At 51.5% G+C, this 16,856-nt stretch overlaps 1 protein-coding gene across 3 annotated transcripts in view; it reads left to right on the forward strand.

Annotated features, from left to right (window-relative positions):
- Positions 1-16,856, forward strand: part of SDC3 (syndecan 3) — a 50,481-nt gene that overhangs the window by 21,474 nt on the left and 12,151 nt on the right. For all 3 annotated transcript variants that reach the window (XR_008440568.1, XR_008440569.1, XM_053998517.1), the window contains exon 2: positions 16,583-16,700. Coding sequence is in view for 1 of the 3 variants with exons in the window: in XM_053998517.1 (XP_053854492.1) it covers positions 16,583-16,700 (118 nt within the window). In the remaining 2 variants the exon portion in view is untranslated. The remainder of the gene's footprint in view (positions 1-16,582; positions 16,701-16,856) is intronic.

Raw genomic sequence — 16,856 nt, forward strand, 5'->3', positions numbered from 1 at the left:
AGAAATTCCTGGGAAAAGCAGGAATTTCTGTCCCGTTGCTCAGGTAGGGATTGGTCACCTCCTCCAGTGGATCTCCCGTGCCCATCCCACGGGGAAGTTCAGCTTTTCAGCATCCCCGGGATTTATTACACCCTAAAAATCCACCAAAGGCAGAGCCCCGAGGTTTCCTGTGCCTCTCCCACGGGGGATTTCAGCATTTCAGCCTCCCCAGGTAAATCCTATTGTATTGCAGCCTAAAAATCCACCAAAGGCAGAGCCCTGAGGTTTCCTGTGCCTCTCCCACGGGGAATTTCAGCATTTCAGCCTCCCCAGGTAAATCCTGTTGTATTGCACCCTGAAAATCCATGGAATGTGGAGCCCCGGTGTTTGCTGCGCCCTCCCCCCGACACGGAGCTGGGCAGGGCTCTGGCTAATCCCTCCCTGGCACATCCCTAATCCTCGCCCTGGCCCTCGCTGAACTGGCCACGGGAGCACGGCATGAGCCGAACCCCGCGGGGTGGCGGGTGGGGAGCGGTGCCAGCCCCGCTGCCGGGGCTGGAAGTGCCACCAGCAGGAGGAAAATCTCCTGGATTTCGAGAGCCTGGCTTGCTGGAGCATCCCCCGGGCGTGGGGAAGGGGATGAGCATCCCCTGAGCCTGGGACAGCCGGGCGTCCTTCCCTGGGGGCTGCGGGGACAATCCCGGGATGTCCCCAGGGAGTGGGGCTGGGGCACCTCCAGGTCCCTCCCAGCCTGTCCCAGTCGGGGTTTTCAGCCTGGAATTTGGGGACTGGGCGCTCAGGGAGGGCTGGGCGGTGGGACCGCCCATGCCAGGGTTTGGTGGCCATTCCCAGGGGACAGCAGGGTCCCCAGGGAGCGGGGACATTCCCGAGGCTGCCGGAGCTCCAGGCACCGCTCCCAGGGATGCCCCGGGTGGGTTTTGGGGTGTCTGGGCAGGGATGATCCTGGGGGGGTGGATGATCCTTGGGGGTTCCTCCCAGCTCGGGATATTCTGTGATTCCATGAATTCCTGTCTGAGCATCCCAAAAATGTTGCTCAGCTCAGATCATCTTCCCCGGACATCCCAGTGTTCCCACAGGCCCAGGAGAGCCAGGCCCAGCCCAGCAGCCCCTTCAGCCCGGCCTGGGCTCTTCCCTTTGCCCTCAAACCACATCCCACAGCTTTTCCAGCATCATTCCTGCTGCTGGGTAGGCTCCCACGATTTGTGGGAATATTTTAGGGGAAAACCACCACCAGCCCTGCAAACAACCCAAGAGAAAGAGGCAGATTTTTAACGTAAATTCTCTCTTTTCACTGTTTTTCTTTTTTAAGCCAAGCAGCAGCTGGGTGAGCTGGCTGCTCCTCTGCTGAGCAGAAATCCGTGCTGCTGGTGGTTTTTCCGTGCGGAATTGTGGCAGCCGGAGGATTTGAGGAGGCTGCCAGGGAGAGGCTGGATCTTTTATTAGAGCAACTGATACGGTTGGGGAAAAAAAGCTCCAAAGCAGATCAGCTTTTGGGCTCACCAGTCCTTATTCAGGTCCTAAATAGAAACAGCTCAGTCAGATCCCTGGGTTTATTTTAATCAATTTTAGATCTGAAAAAAAAAAAAATAAAAAAAAAAAAAGAGAGAGAGAGAGAAAAGAAAACCAACTGGTGAGCTGAAAGCTTTTTTCTTCTTTCTCTGGTGGTTTTTTCTGCTTTTTTTTTTTTAAATTTGTTTTCTTGGGAGCCTCGTGTGTGGTGCTTGGCAGAGCTGCTGGCTCAGTCACGGCCCTGACACCCCCAGACACTCCAAATTTGGGCTTTGCTCACCCCTCCAGGAGAGGTGGAGGCCAGGACAGCTGGATCTGCTGCCAGATCATTCCAGGCTCCAGGAAAACACTGCCACGGCGGGAGAAGGGAAGGGCCCTGGTGGCTCTCTGGGAACGGGGAGGGATCCTGGGATGGATCCCCCAAAGCTTTGGGGCCGACACCTGGAGGCGTTTCCCGCTTTTCCTCGCTCTGCCAGGTGTGGAAACGCCACCACCCCCGCCGGCTCCATGGGCGGGACATGGATTCGTAAGGGATTTCAAAAATTGGATGAGATTTGTAAGAGCTGAGAAAACGAACATCCATGGAATTATCCTTGGGAAGGAGGGGTGGGAGCAGCTCCTCCAGCTCCCCTGCCCTGCGAGAGCTTCAGGGGTTTCTGTGGGATTTTTTTTTTTTTGTGGGTTATTTTTTGTGGGGATTTTTTATGGTGGATTTTATTTTGCGGGGTTTTTTTGTGGGTTTTTTTTTTGGTGTGTTTTTTTTTTTGCGTGGTTTTGTTAAGGGTTTTTTCTGGGGCTTTGGGAAAAAAACTGGACAAACACAGCAGTGGTGGAATAAGAACTAACTTTTTAGGGTTTCTTTTTTAGGTTGTTTGTAGCTTTTTTTTGTTGTTTTGGTTTTGAGGGGGAGTATTTTTTGTGGTTTTATTTTGGTTTTGATGGTTTTTTTGGTGTTTTTTTGATGAGTTTTGTTTTTTTGTTTTGTTTTAGTTTGTGTTGGATTATGGTTTTTTTTATTTAGAGATGGGGTAATTAAGAGGTGCTTTGAAAATTTTTATTTTATTCTTTTAATTTTTATTTAAAATATTTTAAAAATTATTTTCATTTTATTTTTTACCCGAATGCCTTATTCCGTGGCATTTTTTTAAGTTACCATTTCTTCTCTCAAGGTTTGCATACAGATGCACACTATGTGAGCCTTCTGTCTGGCTTTGAGGATCTTTTACAAATTCATTTCCCACAGATTTGGTTTGCTTTTTTTAATTTGGTTATTTTTTTTTTTTATTTGTTTTGTTTGTTTGTGGTTTTTTGTTGTTGTTTGGTTTTGTGGTTTTTTTTTTGTTTTGTTTTGTTTTTTATTTTTTTTTTGTTTTTTTTTGCTTGTTTGGTTATTTTAAACCCCTGGCAGCAGCAAACTCCAAGAACTCCATAAATATTTGATCAAATCCTTCCGGCACCGCCACCATCCCACAGAAAACCTGGAAACGCTTCCCAGCTCATCCCAAAATCCCAAAATCCCCCATTCCCCATCCAGGAACAGCGGGATCGTGGGTTGGGATTGTCCTTCCCTCATTTCTGGGACTGGGAGCTCCAGCTCTTTTATTTTCCGGGTAAACTGAGCCCAGCAGGGCCGGGATCGGAAACCGGAGCTGGGCCAGGCTCAGGTCAGGGCTCAGCTGATTCCGGACTTTTCCTTTCAGCTGGAAACCTGAGCAGGATCCCTTGGGAATGACAAAAATAACACAAAAAACGGGCTCCTGGTGGCTAAAAATGGTGGGGAAAGGGGGGAAAAAGTGGTGGGAAAGGGGGGAAAATCATGGAAAAGGGGCAAAAATGATGGAAAATAGGAAAAAAAAATGGTGGAAAGGCGGAAAAAATGATGGAAAAAGGGAAAAAGTCGTGGGAAAGGGCGAAAAGTGGTGGAATAGAGAAAAAAGTGGTGGGAAAGAAAGTAAAAATCATAGAAAAGGGGCAAAAAAGGATGGAAAATGAGGAAAAAAAAGGTGGGAAGGAGGCAAAATGTGGTGGAAAAGGGGAAAAAGTGGTGGGGAAAAAAGTGGTGGAAAGGGACAAAAATTGGTGGAAAATGAGGGGAGAAGTGGTAGAATAGCAGAGAAAAGTGGTGGGAAAAGGGCAAGAGATTCTCACTTTCCCTGAATTAAATTCAGGGGGAAAAAAAAGGAAAGGGATGGAAAAATATGGATGAAAATGAGGCTGGTGGTTTTTAGGATTTTTTTTTGTGGATTTTTGTTGGTTTTGGTGTTTTGGGGTGTTTTTGTGATTTTTATTTTATTTTATATTGATTTTGCTTTTTAGATTTTTTTTGTTGTTTTCATTCAGGTTTTTTGTAGGGCTTTGGGGCATTTTTTGCAGATCTTTTGGGGGTTTTTTTATGTTTTGTGGTTTTTTTTTTTAATGTTTTATGGGTTCTTTTAATTGGTTTTTGGTTTTTTTTTTTGTTTTTTTTTTGTTTTTTTTTTTTTTTTGTTCATTTGTTCCTTGATTTTGGTTTGTTTGTCTTTAAATTTGATTTCCATTTGCATTTACCTCCAGTTTTTGTGCTGAAAGCGAGGTGAGGCCACTAAAGGAGGGTTGATTCCATTTCCAGCTGAACAATTCCAGCTCAGGGCAGATAAATCTGAGTTTAGGGCTCTCTGAGCAATGAGCAGAAACCGAAAATTCCATTTTTCCCCTTAATTTCAGCTCCGGGGGGAGTGGGAAGCACCAGTTGTTTCCTGAGCACCTTTGGAGGGTGGATTTTGCAGCTGGAAAATGTGGATTAAAGGAATTTCGTGCTGCTGGGACGCGGAGAAACCGGGAATCGCGAGCGGGGAGGGAGCGGGGTTGGGTTTCCCCCGCTCCGGGGAAGAACAAGGGCAGCACTGTCCGAGGCACCAAACCAGCCCCGCTCCGAGATTTCCTTCCCCTTTTCCCTGCTGCTGTGGTGGGAAGGGAAAACTGAGCCGGGAGAAAGGATTTTTCCACGGAATTCCTGGGGGTTGGTGTTTCCTCGGCTGTTGGAGGGAAAAAAACGGGATCCTGTTGGCAAAAAGTGGTGGAAAATGGGGAAAAATGGTGGAAAGGAGGGAGAAAGTGGTGGAAAAGGGGGAAAAAGTGGTGGAAATGACGGAAAAAATGGTGGGAAATGGGCAAAAAATGGTGGAAAATGGGCAAAAAGTCATAGAAAATGGTAAAAAATGGTGGAAAATGGGCAGAAGGTGGTGGGAAATGGGAAAAGGTGGTGGAAAAGGGACAAACATTGGGAAATGGGCAAAAAGAAGCTCCTTCCCAATGTTTTCCTTCCCCCTTTTTCCTGCTGCTGTGGTGGGAAGGGAAAACTGAGCCTGGAGAGAGGATTTTTCCATGGAATTCCTGGGGGGTTGGTATTTCCTCGGCTGTTAGAAGGAAAAAACCGGGATCCTGTTGGCAAAAAGTGGTGGAAAATGGGGAAAAATGGTGGAACGGCGGCAGAAAGTGGTGGAAAAGGGGGGAAAAGTGGTGAAAATGAAGAAAAAAATGGTGGGAAATGGGCAAAAATGGAAAATGGGCAAAAATGGTGGAAAATAGGCAAAAATGGAAAATGGGCAAAAATGGTGGAAAAGGGGCAAAAAGTGGTGAAAATAAGTGAAAAAGTGGTGGAAGGGGTCAAGAAGTGATGGAAAATGGGAAAAATGGTAGAAAAGGGCAAAAAGTGATGGAAAATGGGCAAAAATGGCGGAAAGGGGGCAAAAAGTGGCGAAAAAAGGGCAAAACTGGTTGAAAGGGGCAAAAATGTTGGAAAGGTGAAAAAGTGGTGGAAGACGGGCAAAAAGTGGTAGAAAGGGGCAAAAATGGTGGAAAATGGCAAAAAGTGATGGAAAATGGTAAAAAATGGTGGAAAATGGGCAAAAGGTGGTGGGAAATGGGGAAAAGTGGTGGAAAATGGACAAGTATTGTTGGAAATGGGCTAAAAGAAGCTCCTTCCCAATGTTTTCCTTCCCCTTTTCCCTGCTGCTGTGGTGGGAAGGGAAAACTGAGCCGGGAGAAAGGATTTTTCCACGGAATTCCTGGGGGTTGGTGTTTCCTCGGCTGTTGGAGGGAAAAAATGGGATCCTGTTGGGAAAAAGTGGTGGAAAATGGGGAAAAATGGTGGAAAGGAGGGAGAAAGTGGTGGAAAAGGGGGAAAAAGTGGTGGAAATGAAGGAAAAAATGGTGGGAAATTGGCAAAAAAATGGTGGAAAATGGGCAAAAAGCCATAGAAAATGGTAACAAATGGTGGAAAATGGGCAAAAAGTGGTGGGAAAATGGGAGAAGATGGTGGAAAAGGGACAAACATTGGAAATGGGCAAAAAGAAGCTCCTTCCCAATGTTTTCCTTCCCCTTTTTTCCTGCTGCTGTGGTGGGAAGGGAAAACTGAGCCTGGAGAAAGGATTTTTCCATGGAATTCCTGGGGGTTGGTGTTTCCTCGGCTGTTGGAGGGAAAAAATGGGATCCTGTTGGCAAAAAGTGGTGGAAAATCGGAAAAATTGGTGGAACGGCGGCAGAAAGTGGTGGAAAAGGGGGGAAAAGTGGTGAAAATGAAGAAAAAAATGGTGGGAAATGGGCAAAAATGGAAAATGGGCAAAAATGGTGGAAAATAGGCAAAAATGGAAAATGGGCAAAAATGGTGGAAAAGGGGCAAAAAGTGGTGAAAATAAGTGAAAAAGTGGTGGAAGGGGTCAAGAAGTGATGGAAAATGGGAAAAATGGTAGAAAAGGGCAAAAAGTGATGGAAAAAGGGCAAAAATGGCGGAAAGGGGGCAAAAAGTGGCGAAAAAAGGGCAAAACTGGTTGAAAGGGGCAAAAATGTTGGAAAGGTGAAAAAGTGGTGGAAGATGGGCAAAAAGTGGCTGAAATTGGCAAAAATGGTGGAAAAGGGGCAAAAAAGTGATGGAAAATGGTAAAAAATGGCAGAAAATGGGCAAAAGGTGGTGGGAAATGGGGAAAAGTGGTGGAAAATGGACAAATATTGTTGGAAATGGGCAAAAAGAAGCTCCTTCCCAATGTTTTCCTTCCCCTTTTCCCTTCTGCTGTGGTGGGAAGGGAAAACTGAGCCTGGAGAAAGGATTTTTCCATGGAATTCCTGGGTGTTGGTGTTTCCTCGGCTGTTGGAGGGAAAAAACGGGATCCTGTTGGCAAAAAGTGGTGGAAAATGGGAAAAAACTGGTGTAAAAGGGACAAAAAGTGATGGAAAATGGGCAAAAATGGTGGCAAGGGGGCAAAAAGTGGTGGAAATGAGGGGAAAAGTGGTGGAAGGGGGCAAAAAAGTGACAGAAAATGGAAAAACATGGTGGAAAAGGGCAAAAAGTGGCGAAAAAAGGGCAAAACTGGTTGAAAGGGGCAAAAATGTTGGAAAGGTGAAAAAGAGGTGGAAGATGGGCAAAAAAGTGGTGGAAAAGGGGCAAAAATGGGCAAAAAAAGTAGTGGAAAATGGGCAAAAATGGGCAAAAAAGTGGTGGAAAATGGGCAAAAAGCTCCTTCCTGCCGCGAGGCTTGGAGAGGGAAGATTTCCTGTCCCTCGGAACGCCGGGGTGCCCCGGCGTGACCCCGGCTCTGTAATCAGCCCAACCATCTGCTGGGAGATTTGGGCGCTCCCAGGAGCTGCAGCTGTCACCAAACCCCTCCCGGGTCCCAGCAGGGCTCGTGCTGGGATTTTTGGGTCTGGAATTCCAGGGATCCAGCCCAGGGATCAGCCGCGCCTCGGGAACGGAGGAAAACATCCAAATGTTGGTTTTTAGCTCTTCCTGTGCCGGGCAACGGGCAGGGGAGCGGTTCATGGGAATGTCCTGAAAATGGGAATCATTTATTCAGGTCACCAAAATCCTCTCAGGGATAATTTTGGGATTAATTAAGAGAGAGGAGGCTGCTCCCCAGCAAGTCCTTCCCCACAGCTTGTCCTCCTCAGGTTCCTTTTTATGGGAAAATATATATTTTTTGTTTTTCTGAGTGTGCAGATCTTCCCACAGAGGTCGTCAGGTGTGGCTGAAAAGCTCGGGAATTTGGGGTTTTTTTGGTTTCTGGTTTTGAGGCTTTCAGGTGCAAATTTTTTGAGGTTTTCTTCCTGCTCAGGAGGGCTGGGAATGAACTTTTTTTTTTTGCTGTCTCCTTGCTGGGAAGAGCCAAGAGGTTCTGGAGACTAAAATTAAAAATTGAGAATTTTTCATTTTCCTGGGATGGAAAACGAAAAATAAGCATTAAAAATAAAGGGAAAATTGAAAAAAATAAAAAGAAAAAGGAAGCAGGTGCATATCCAAACCCAGGAATATCTGGGGAAAGGGAAAACAGGGAAACGTGGGTGGGACGTGGATGTCCCTATTGAAAAGTGTCCCCAGCAGGCCTGGAATGGGACAGGAGCCACTCCCCGTTCATTCCTAGATTATTTGCAGATCTTTTACAGGCAGGTAAACTGAGGCACACGGTGATTTCTTTCCCCCCCCGGGCACATGTGCTCCCTCGGAGCTCTGAATTCCAAAAAATCCAATTAAAAACCCACCAAACCCCGTTTTTCTTGGCCAAACTCCCTCTCCTTGGGCAGGGCGCACAGGAGCAGATTCCCTCGGCTCCCGGAGGTGCTGGAAGGAAAACAGGGAATGTGGGAATCCCTAAATGCCAACCCGCACCACCCTAGAGCCGTTGGGATTTAACAATCAGTGCCCATCCCTGTGCCAAGCACTCCGGGAGGGAAATAAAAGGATAGACCTAAAGAAATTCCTATTTTGGAGCTCTCTGGGAAGCTGAGGGAGCTCTGGAATGAGCCTTGGTGGAGGTGAGAAAAGCCCGGGACAGTTGCGCACGTTAAGCTGCAATAGGATTATGGAGCAGAGCAAATTAAAACAATTCCCTAATGAGGAGGGGGGGAATTCCAGCTGGGATGGAGGCTGGGAGAGCCGGGAAGGAAGGAATTGATGGAGGAGGGGCAGGGATGGATGGAACAGGGAATGGATGGAGGAGGGGCAGGAATGGATGGAATGGGGCAGGGATAGATGGAACTGGAATGGATGGATGGAACAGGGAATGGATGGAACAGGGAATGGATGGATGGAACAGGGAATGGATGGAACAGGAGCAGGAATGGATGGAATGGGGCAGAGATGGATGGAACAGGAATGGATGGAACAGGGAATGGATGGAACATGGAATGGGTGGAATGGGGCAGGGATGGATGGAACAGGAATGGATGGATGGAACAGGGAATAAATGGAACAGGGGCAGGAATGGATGGAACAGGGAATGGATGGATGGAACAGGGAATGAATGGAACAGGGGCAGGAATGGATGGAACAGGGAATGGATGGAACAGGGAATGGATGGAATGGGGCAGGAAAGGATGGAACAGGGAATGGATGGAACAGGGAATGGATGGAATGGGGCAGGAAAGGATGGAACAGGGAATGAATGGAACAGGGAATGAATGGAACAGGGAATGGATGGAATGGGGCAGGGATGGATGGAATGGGGCAGGGATGGATGGAGCCAAAGCAGGAATGGACAGAGCTGGTATTCCCTGAGGGATGATGAAACTCGGGAGCCTCCGTGTCCATTTTTGGGATGTGCCTGGCTTCTCTCATTGGCACTGGAGAATCCATACAAATCCGGGATAATTGCAGCTCCTCCATCAATGTTAATGATTATTTTCCTTGCAGAAAATGAGTGGCCAATTAAATCCAAACGCGCTGTGCTTTGGGCAGCTCTTAATTGGGGGTTTAATTAATCTGAGGAACAATGAAGGGACACGAAACAAGGGGCTGGTGCTGGCTGAGCTCATGCCACACCTTGGGATGTGGGATTTCCACTGGGATGAGCACCCACACCCCTTTTCCATCATCCTGCACCCCAAATTCCAGCCCATCCTCCTGGGCTCTGCCTTGGGGATCTCCATCGTGAGCAGCTCTGGTGGTCCTCAATCCCATGGTGGTCCTCAATCCCACCATGGTGGTCTTTTCCCAGGTTCCTGCCCAGAGCAGCTTTCCAACAGATTTATTTTTAGCTCCCAGCCTTGGATCAGGGAGTGGAAATTCAGCGATGTTTTGGAGTGGGAAAAGAATCGTGGAGTTTTTTAAACTTTAGAAACGATGTTTTCATTCCAGCTTTTTGTGGAGCTCGTATTATTCCAGCTGTTTATAGTATCCCTAAATGGCTTGCTGGGATGAGTTATTGAGGTTTTCAGTATAAAACACCAGAAAAGGACTTTTGAGGGGTGATTAATTGAAAATATCCCATAGTAAAATATTCAAAGAATCAACATTTCCCCCGTGATATATTGTCAGTGTAGAAGTGTTTTCCTGGAGAAAGAATCCTGATGGATTCCTGCCCTGGCTGTGTCATTCCAAGCTTTCCAACGTGCCCAGATCTGCCATGGGATGAACAGCCTGGTCTGCTGCTGATCCACTGGCTCCATCCTGGCAGGGCCACTCTCCTGTCCCAGTGCCCCCGTGGCACTCGGAGCTGCTGGGATTTGGGATTCCCAGAGCTTCCCTGGATTTGCAATTCCCAGAGCTTCTCTGGATTTGGGCCTCCCAGAGCTTCCCTGGATTTGGGCTTCCCAGAGCTTCTCCAGCTTTGGGGTTCCCAGAACTTCTCTGGATTTGCAATTCCCAGAGGTTCTCCAGGTTTGGGGTTCCCAGATCTTCTCTGGATTTGCGATTCCCAGAGGTTCTCCAGGTTTGGGGTTCCCAGAACTTCTCTGGATTTGCGATTCCCAGAGGTTCTCCAGGTTTGGGGTTCCCAGATCTTCTCTGGATTTGCGATTCCCAGAGGTTCTCCAGGTTTGGGATTCCCAGATCTTCTCTGGATTTGGGGTTCTCAGATCTTCTCTGGATTTGCAATTCCCAGAGGTTCTCCAAGTTTGGGATTCCCAGAGGTTCTCCAGGTTTGGGATTCCCAGATCTTCTCTGGATTTGGGGTTCTCAGAGCTGTCTCTGTATTTGGGATTCCCAGAGCTTCTCTGGGGCTGGAATCCAAACAAGGGTAGAGATTTTGGGTTTTTGGTTTTGCTGTTCATTTTGGAAGCGGGATGGGCAGGAATGGGATGCAGAGACGAGAACCTGGACATGGCACCAGGGGATGGGGATCTGTGGGATGGGAAATGGATCCTCGCGTCACCTGCACGGCCCTGTCCCGTTCTCCAGGTGCTTTCACCCTGATTCCATCTTCCTTGCCCTCTTTCCCCTTTGGGATGTGGACCTGGCTGCTTCCCTGTGTCCCTGCTGCTGCTCCCCTTATCCTGCCTTGGCCCCAACCCACATCCCAGATATTCCAGAGGCTGCTGGATGGACACAGGGATTCCTATCATGGAATAAAATCCCCTCCATCCCCAGCTCTCCCTTCCAGGTCTTATTGCAGCAGGAACCTCCTCATCTCCAACCACTTGTGGTCCCGGGGGCTGTGGGATGGGTGGGCTCCTCAGGATGCCTGGCTGGACCTGGACTGAGCTCCTTGGAATTCCGTGTTTGCCTGGAATTGTTCACTCTGGGACTGCTTGTGGGTGCTGCCAGTGAACCTGGCTAGGAAAGGACTTGGCCACCTGGACTTGTCCCCTCAGCCAGAGCTCCGGGCACAACCCAAACCTGGGTCCCAGATCCCCAGGAACATTCCAGAGCCAGATCCTGATTTCCTTTCTGATTCCCTCAAGGAAAGAACTCCTGAGGTTCTGCCCGCAGCCAGGAGGGCTGGGAACACCCACGGGCTGGGGTGTCCCTGTCACCTCCCACCTGGAGCAGATCCCTCCCAGTCAGAGCTCCTGGAGCTGGGGGTGCTGCTCCCGCCTTCCTCAAAATCCATGGATGGATGCTGGAATTCAATCAGGATTCTCCCCATCTGGAGAGCTCCCCCAGGAGCTGGAGGTGCCTCCTCTGCCCCTGCTCCCCACCTTATCCCACCCCGTGACCCCATTTCAGGCCGGGAAGGAGCCTCCATCGCTGGGTTGGAGCTGGAGGACACCACCCGTGGCTCCAGCGGGATGCGTCGCCATGGAGGAGGCGTTGCCATGGCGACCGTTGCCGTGGCGATGGCGACCGGCGCAGCAGGGCCTGAGAGCATCCCAGGGAGGCTCCCCGGCCTCTCCCGGTGCTTGGGGATGGATTGATTTCCCAGGTTTCCCTCCTCCCCAGGCCAAGCGCTCGGCACGGAGAGCTTTTACCACAGCAGCCTGCGTTGGGATCTGTTTTGGGGCAGATTTAGGGAGTTTAAATCCTTTGGAGTGGAAATGCCCTAAATAATAGAACAGCCTGCCTGGGGAAGGAGGGAGGTACAGGGAATTTGGGAAGCTCCAAACCAGGTGCTCCCTGTCCCCCAGGATATGTTCAGAGATGAAAAGGGGTCTGTAGGAACATCCTTGTGCCACACGTGAAGGTGACAGGAGGGTCCCTTCTGTGCCTTGGTTTCCACCTCTTTTAAGCCCCCAAATCCTCTGCAAAAGCCCTTCCATGGACTGGAAAATGTCCTAAATAATAAAATGCCCTGACCCTCCCTGCCTGGGGAAGGAGGGATGCACAGGGAATTTGGGAAGCTCCAAACCAGGTGCTCCCTGTCCTCCAGGACGTGTCAGCGCTGCAGAGGGTTCTGCAGGGCCATCTTTGTACCATGAAGGTGGCAGGAGGGTCCCTTCTGTGTACCCTGCATTTTTTAAGCCCCCAAATCTCCTGGGGGGGCTGAGTGAGACCCTTTACCCCAGATTTACATTTCTCACCTGTAAAATGGTGTCACCCAGGCTGCCAAGGGGAGAGGAGAGGGAGGGGGTGACACTGTCCATGTTGGGTGGTGACACAGCCGATGGAGAGGGGCTGAAGCCTCCCTGACCCCCTGCTCAGCTCGGATGCTGCCAGGCCGGGGGCTCCGAGCCCTCCCTGGCTTTCCAAGGCTCTCGGTGCGGGATTTGGGTGGGATTTGTGCCGCCGGGGCCCCTTGGCTGCCGTTCCCTGCCAGCCCAGCCAGGCTGGAGGCGTGGAAGGGGGCAGGGAGCATCCGGGTGGGAATCATCACCTGCCCATCCCCCTTTTCAGGTGGAAAAGGATCCTCTGGGATGAGGCGGGGGATGTGTTTCTTACCCGAGCTCGATGTAGTGCCGGTGTCACTGCAGAGATCCAAGCCCTTTGTGTCTGGCGCGTATTTGGGGTCATTTAGAGCACAATGAGGGAGCATTCCGTGAAATGTGACTTTCTGGCCCTGCCCCGGAGTCTGCTCTTCATCAGGGCTTGTTTTTATAGCAGCAGAGCTGTGACCTTTGGGGACCCTGGGGGAGTGGGAACGGGGCGTTGTTTGGGGTCTGGGCGATGCCAGAGCCGGGTCCTGGCCGGGGCTGCCCCCAGTGCCCCCACCCCTCACGGGACACAGGGATGTGACAGGAGCAGTTCCCTGGCTGCGGGACAGTCCTGGGCACAGCCAGCTCCCCCCTGGGCACATGGAAACCTTCCCACTCCTTATCCAGAAGTGACGCAGGCCCCCAGCCCAGCCTCATCCCGCCGCCTCCAGCGGCTCTGCCGTGATCCCGGGGTTAATTTCCATAATGAGGCAGCGCTGAGCTGGGGAAGGAACCCCTGCCAAGAGCCGTCAGCTGGGCGGTTGGAATTGCAGGGATGGGAGCTGCTGGCCCTTGGCTGGAGCTGGCTAATAAATGGCATCCTGGTGCCACCAGGGCAGGGGGTGACAGCAGTGACAGGGGAAACAGAGGCAGGGCCAGCAGCGCACTGGGATTTCCTCCCTGCCCCAAGGAACTCTCTGCGTGGCCCAGCTTTGGATTGAGCACCTGGAGAGGGCTGCTGGGAGCACCTGGAATGCTGTGAGCCTGTCCCTCGTCCCAGCCACGGCAGGGGACTGATCCAGACGGGGACATGGCTGGTGTGGCACCCCCAGCCCTCGGCTGGCACGGGATCCGTGCCCTGGAAAAGGTTTTCTCTCTGGAGCAGCAGCCCCTTCCCTCCCTGCCACCATCCCGGGGGATCAGGGGCTGCGGGATGGATCCAACACATCCAAGGGTCCCTCCAGCCGTGGTCTGACCACACAGAGCCCACTGGGGCAGGGATAAAGTCTGGAGGAAGTTTCTCTTTTTGGACAAATCCAGGCAGCTGTGGCTTGGCTTGGGGGCTGAGATGGATTGGGAATGAGGGCTGTGATGGATTGGGAATGAGGGCTGTGTTGGATTGGGAATGGGGGCTGGGATGGATTGGGAATGAGGGCTGTGATGGATTGGGAATGGGGACTGAGACGGATTGGGAATGAGGGCTGTGATGGATTGGGAATGAGGGCTGTGATGGATTGGGAATGAGGGCTGTGATGGATTGGGAATGGGGACTGAGACGGATTGGGAATGAGGGCTGTGATGGATTGGGAATGAGGGCTGTGATGGATTGGGAGGTAGCCCCAGGTCGGGAGGTGGGAGCTGCTGTCCTGAGTGATTTGTGGTTTCCCGGGCTGGCAAATTCTGCCTTCCCTCCTCTCCACCCTGGTCAGGCCAGGGGAGCAGCCCCTCATTCCTGGGGGAAGCAGGACCTCGTTCCTGGGGGAAGCAGTCCCTTATTCCTGAGGGGAGCAGCCCCAGGAGCAGCCCTTTATTCCAAAGGGAGCAGCCCCAGGAGCAGCCCTTTATTCCAAAGGGAGCAGCCCCAGGAGCAGCTCCGCGTTCCCGAAGGGAGCAGCCCCTCGTTCCTGGGGGAGCAGTCCCAGGAGCAGCCCCTCGTTCCCAGCAGGAGCAGCCCCTCGTTCCTGGGGGAGCAGCCCCAGGAGCAGCCCCTCGTTCCCGGGGAGGGGGAGCCAGGCACAGCCAGGGGCACACGGAGCGTTAACGATCCCAGCAGCACTAAATCCAAATAAACCCTGACTGCTCCCAAGATTTATGGTGTGAGCCTGACCTCAGACCGTCGGGGCTGCAGCTGGGAGGGGGTTACGTCAGCTCCTTGGGAACGGAGTGGTGAGGGGGCTTCTTCGGGAACAATATCCCAATGTCCCAAGTACCCCCCTGCGCACCGGGAACACCTGGAGATTGTTCCCAAGTCTTTAAGTCTTCGTGGAGCTTGGCTGGGGCTGTGCTGCAGGTGGGGTCCCCCCAGGTCTGGGGGCTGTTGTGGGGTTTGTGCTGGTCCTGGCTGGGGCTTGTTCAGGTTTAGGGTAAGATGGATGGATGGGGGATGGATGGATGGATGGATGGATGGATGGATGGATGGATGGATGGATGATGGATGGATGGATGGATGATGGATGGATGGATGGATGATGGATGGATGATGGATGGATGGATGATGGATGGATGGATGATGGATGGATGATGGATGGATGGATGATGGATGGATGGATGGATGGATGGATGGGGGATGGATGGATGGATGGATGGATGGATGGATGGATGGATGGATGATGGATGGATGATGGATGGATGATGGATGGATGATGGATGGATGGATGATGGATGGATGATGGATGGATGGATGGATGGATGGATGGATGGATGGATGATGGATGGATGGATGGATGATGGATGGATGGATGGATCCATGGATCCATGGATGGATGGATGGATGATGGATGGAAGAATGGGGGAGGGATGGATGGATGGATGGATGGATGGATGGATGATGGATGGATGGATGGATGGATGGATGATGGATGGATGGATGGATGGATGGATGGATGGAGGGATAGGTGGATGCATGGATGCACAGATGGGTGTTGGACAGATGGGAGCTGCTGAGCCAAGCTGGGACTTCCATTCCCGTTTCCTGCTCCAAGCCCAGAGCCAGGACTCTGGAACGGCCTCATCTGGTTCCAATTTCAGGAGGAACAAAGGGAGCGGGGCCATGTGGCTCCCATCAGGGAGAGGCTTTGCAGGTCACACAGGGAGAATTCCACCCTTGGGAATGCGGATGGGCCAGGCTCTCCTCATTTCTTGGGGAGCCTTGATACTTCTGTATAAAAACATCAAAAGGCAAATGAGAGTGATTCCCGTCTCAATCCTTGGCATTTTTCCTTGCCTTCCCATCACTTCTGGTGACCTGTCTCATACTTTTGGGCTGTGCAATTCCCAAATCCCCGTGGATTTATTCTGCTGGATCACAGATTCCAGTGAGCTGCTGGTGAGGGGGTGCTGGGAATCCAGGATGCCCCCCCAGCTGGGGGGCAAAGGCTGAATATTCCCTGAGATTTGGGAAGCATGTGGGGGTGTTGCAGACCGGCAGGATACAGCCGGTGGCTGCTGGGGAGAGCTCGAACAGATCCGGCCAGACACAGCTCAGACACTTGAAAGCTCAAATCCCCCTGCCCTTCTCGAGCTGCTCGATTCTCTCTCCTGATGGGAGAAGGGATGTGGGGACAAGACACGAGTCAGGTCCCAAATTTCTCCACCTGACTGTTCAAAACTCCTTCCTGCTCCAAGCTGCAGCGAAAACAAAGAAACCCCGAGCTGTTTTCGGGAGGTAAAATGCTCCGAGAGAGACAGGGACCCTTCAAGGCCTTGATTTGAAACTGAAGCTCGAACCTGGCTCGTTACATCTTGAAACATCCGATGCGATCTCGCAGATCAAAGCCGCCTTGTTTGCCTTGTAATGAGGTGTCAAAGCGTTTCCTTGCAACGCCAACAGGAGACACTTTGATCACAAAACAAGATGTTTAAGAGCGCTGCCAGCGAGGGCTCCCCGTGTTTTCGCAGCTCTGGGAGGCAGGGGAATATTTGAAGTCTGGCGTTGTTTCCTCTCGAGGCTTCCCAAGCTGTGGCAGCTGATGAGGTGTTGCTGTCACACCGGAGCCAGGACTAACAGGGAAATCATCGAGCCTGAACAGCAGCCAGCTGGAGAACCAAACCAGGCATTTTTCTTACAGCTTCCAAAAGGAATTGTTGGGTTTCCCCTCCCCAGAAAAAAGGTCCTTTTGTCCATGGGAAATGCTGGAGTCGGTGTGAACTCACTCTGAGCTGTTTTGGGGGAAAACACTGCGATTCTGGGTGATTCAGCTGGAAGCTGTTTGTGCTGCTGCTGCCTTGGCCTGGCTTTTCCCATGCCTCGTCCCACGAGGGGTGGCTGTGGTGTCACCTGGGTGGGGCTGGAGCCGCTCACGCGTCCCTCTGGTCACAGGCTCAGCGCTGGCGCAATGAGAACTACGAGCGGCCCGTGGACCTGGAGGGCTCCGGGGACGACGACCCCTTTGGAGAAGATGAGCTGGACGACATCTACTCTGGCTCTGGCTCGGGGTGTGAGTAGCTGAGGGGCTCCTGGGAATGGTCCCTGGATGGTTGGGGGGGTCCTGGGGAGCTCCTTGGCTGGCTGTGGGGTTGGGGGGTTCCTGGGAAGGTCCTTGGCTGGCTGTGGGGTTGGGGGGTTCCTGGGAAGGTCCTTGGCTGGCTGTGGG

This window comes from Vidua macroura, chromosome 25 (assembly GCF_024509145.1).
Source record: "Vidua macroura isolate BioBank_ID:100142 chromosome 25, ASM2450914v1, whole genome shotgun sequence".
NCBI classification, from domain to species: Eukaryota; Metazoa; Chordata; class Aves; order Passeriformes; family Viduidae; genus Vidua; species Vidua macroura.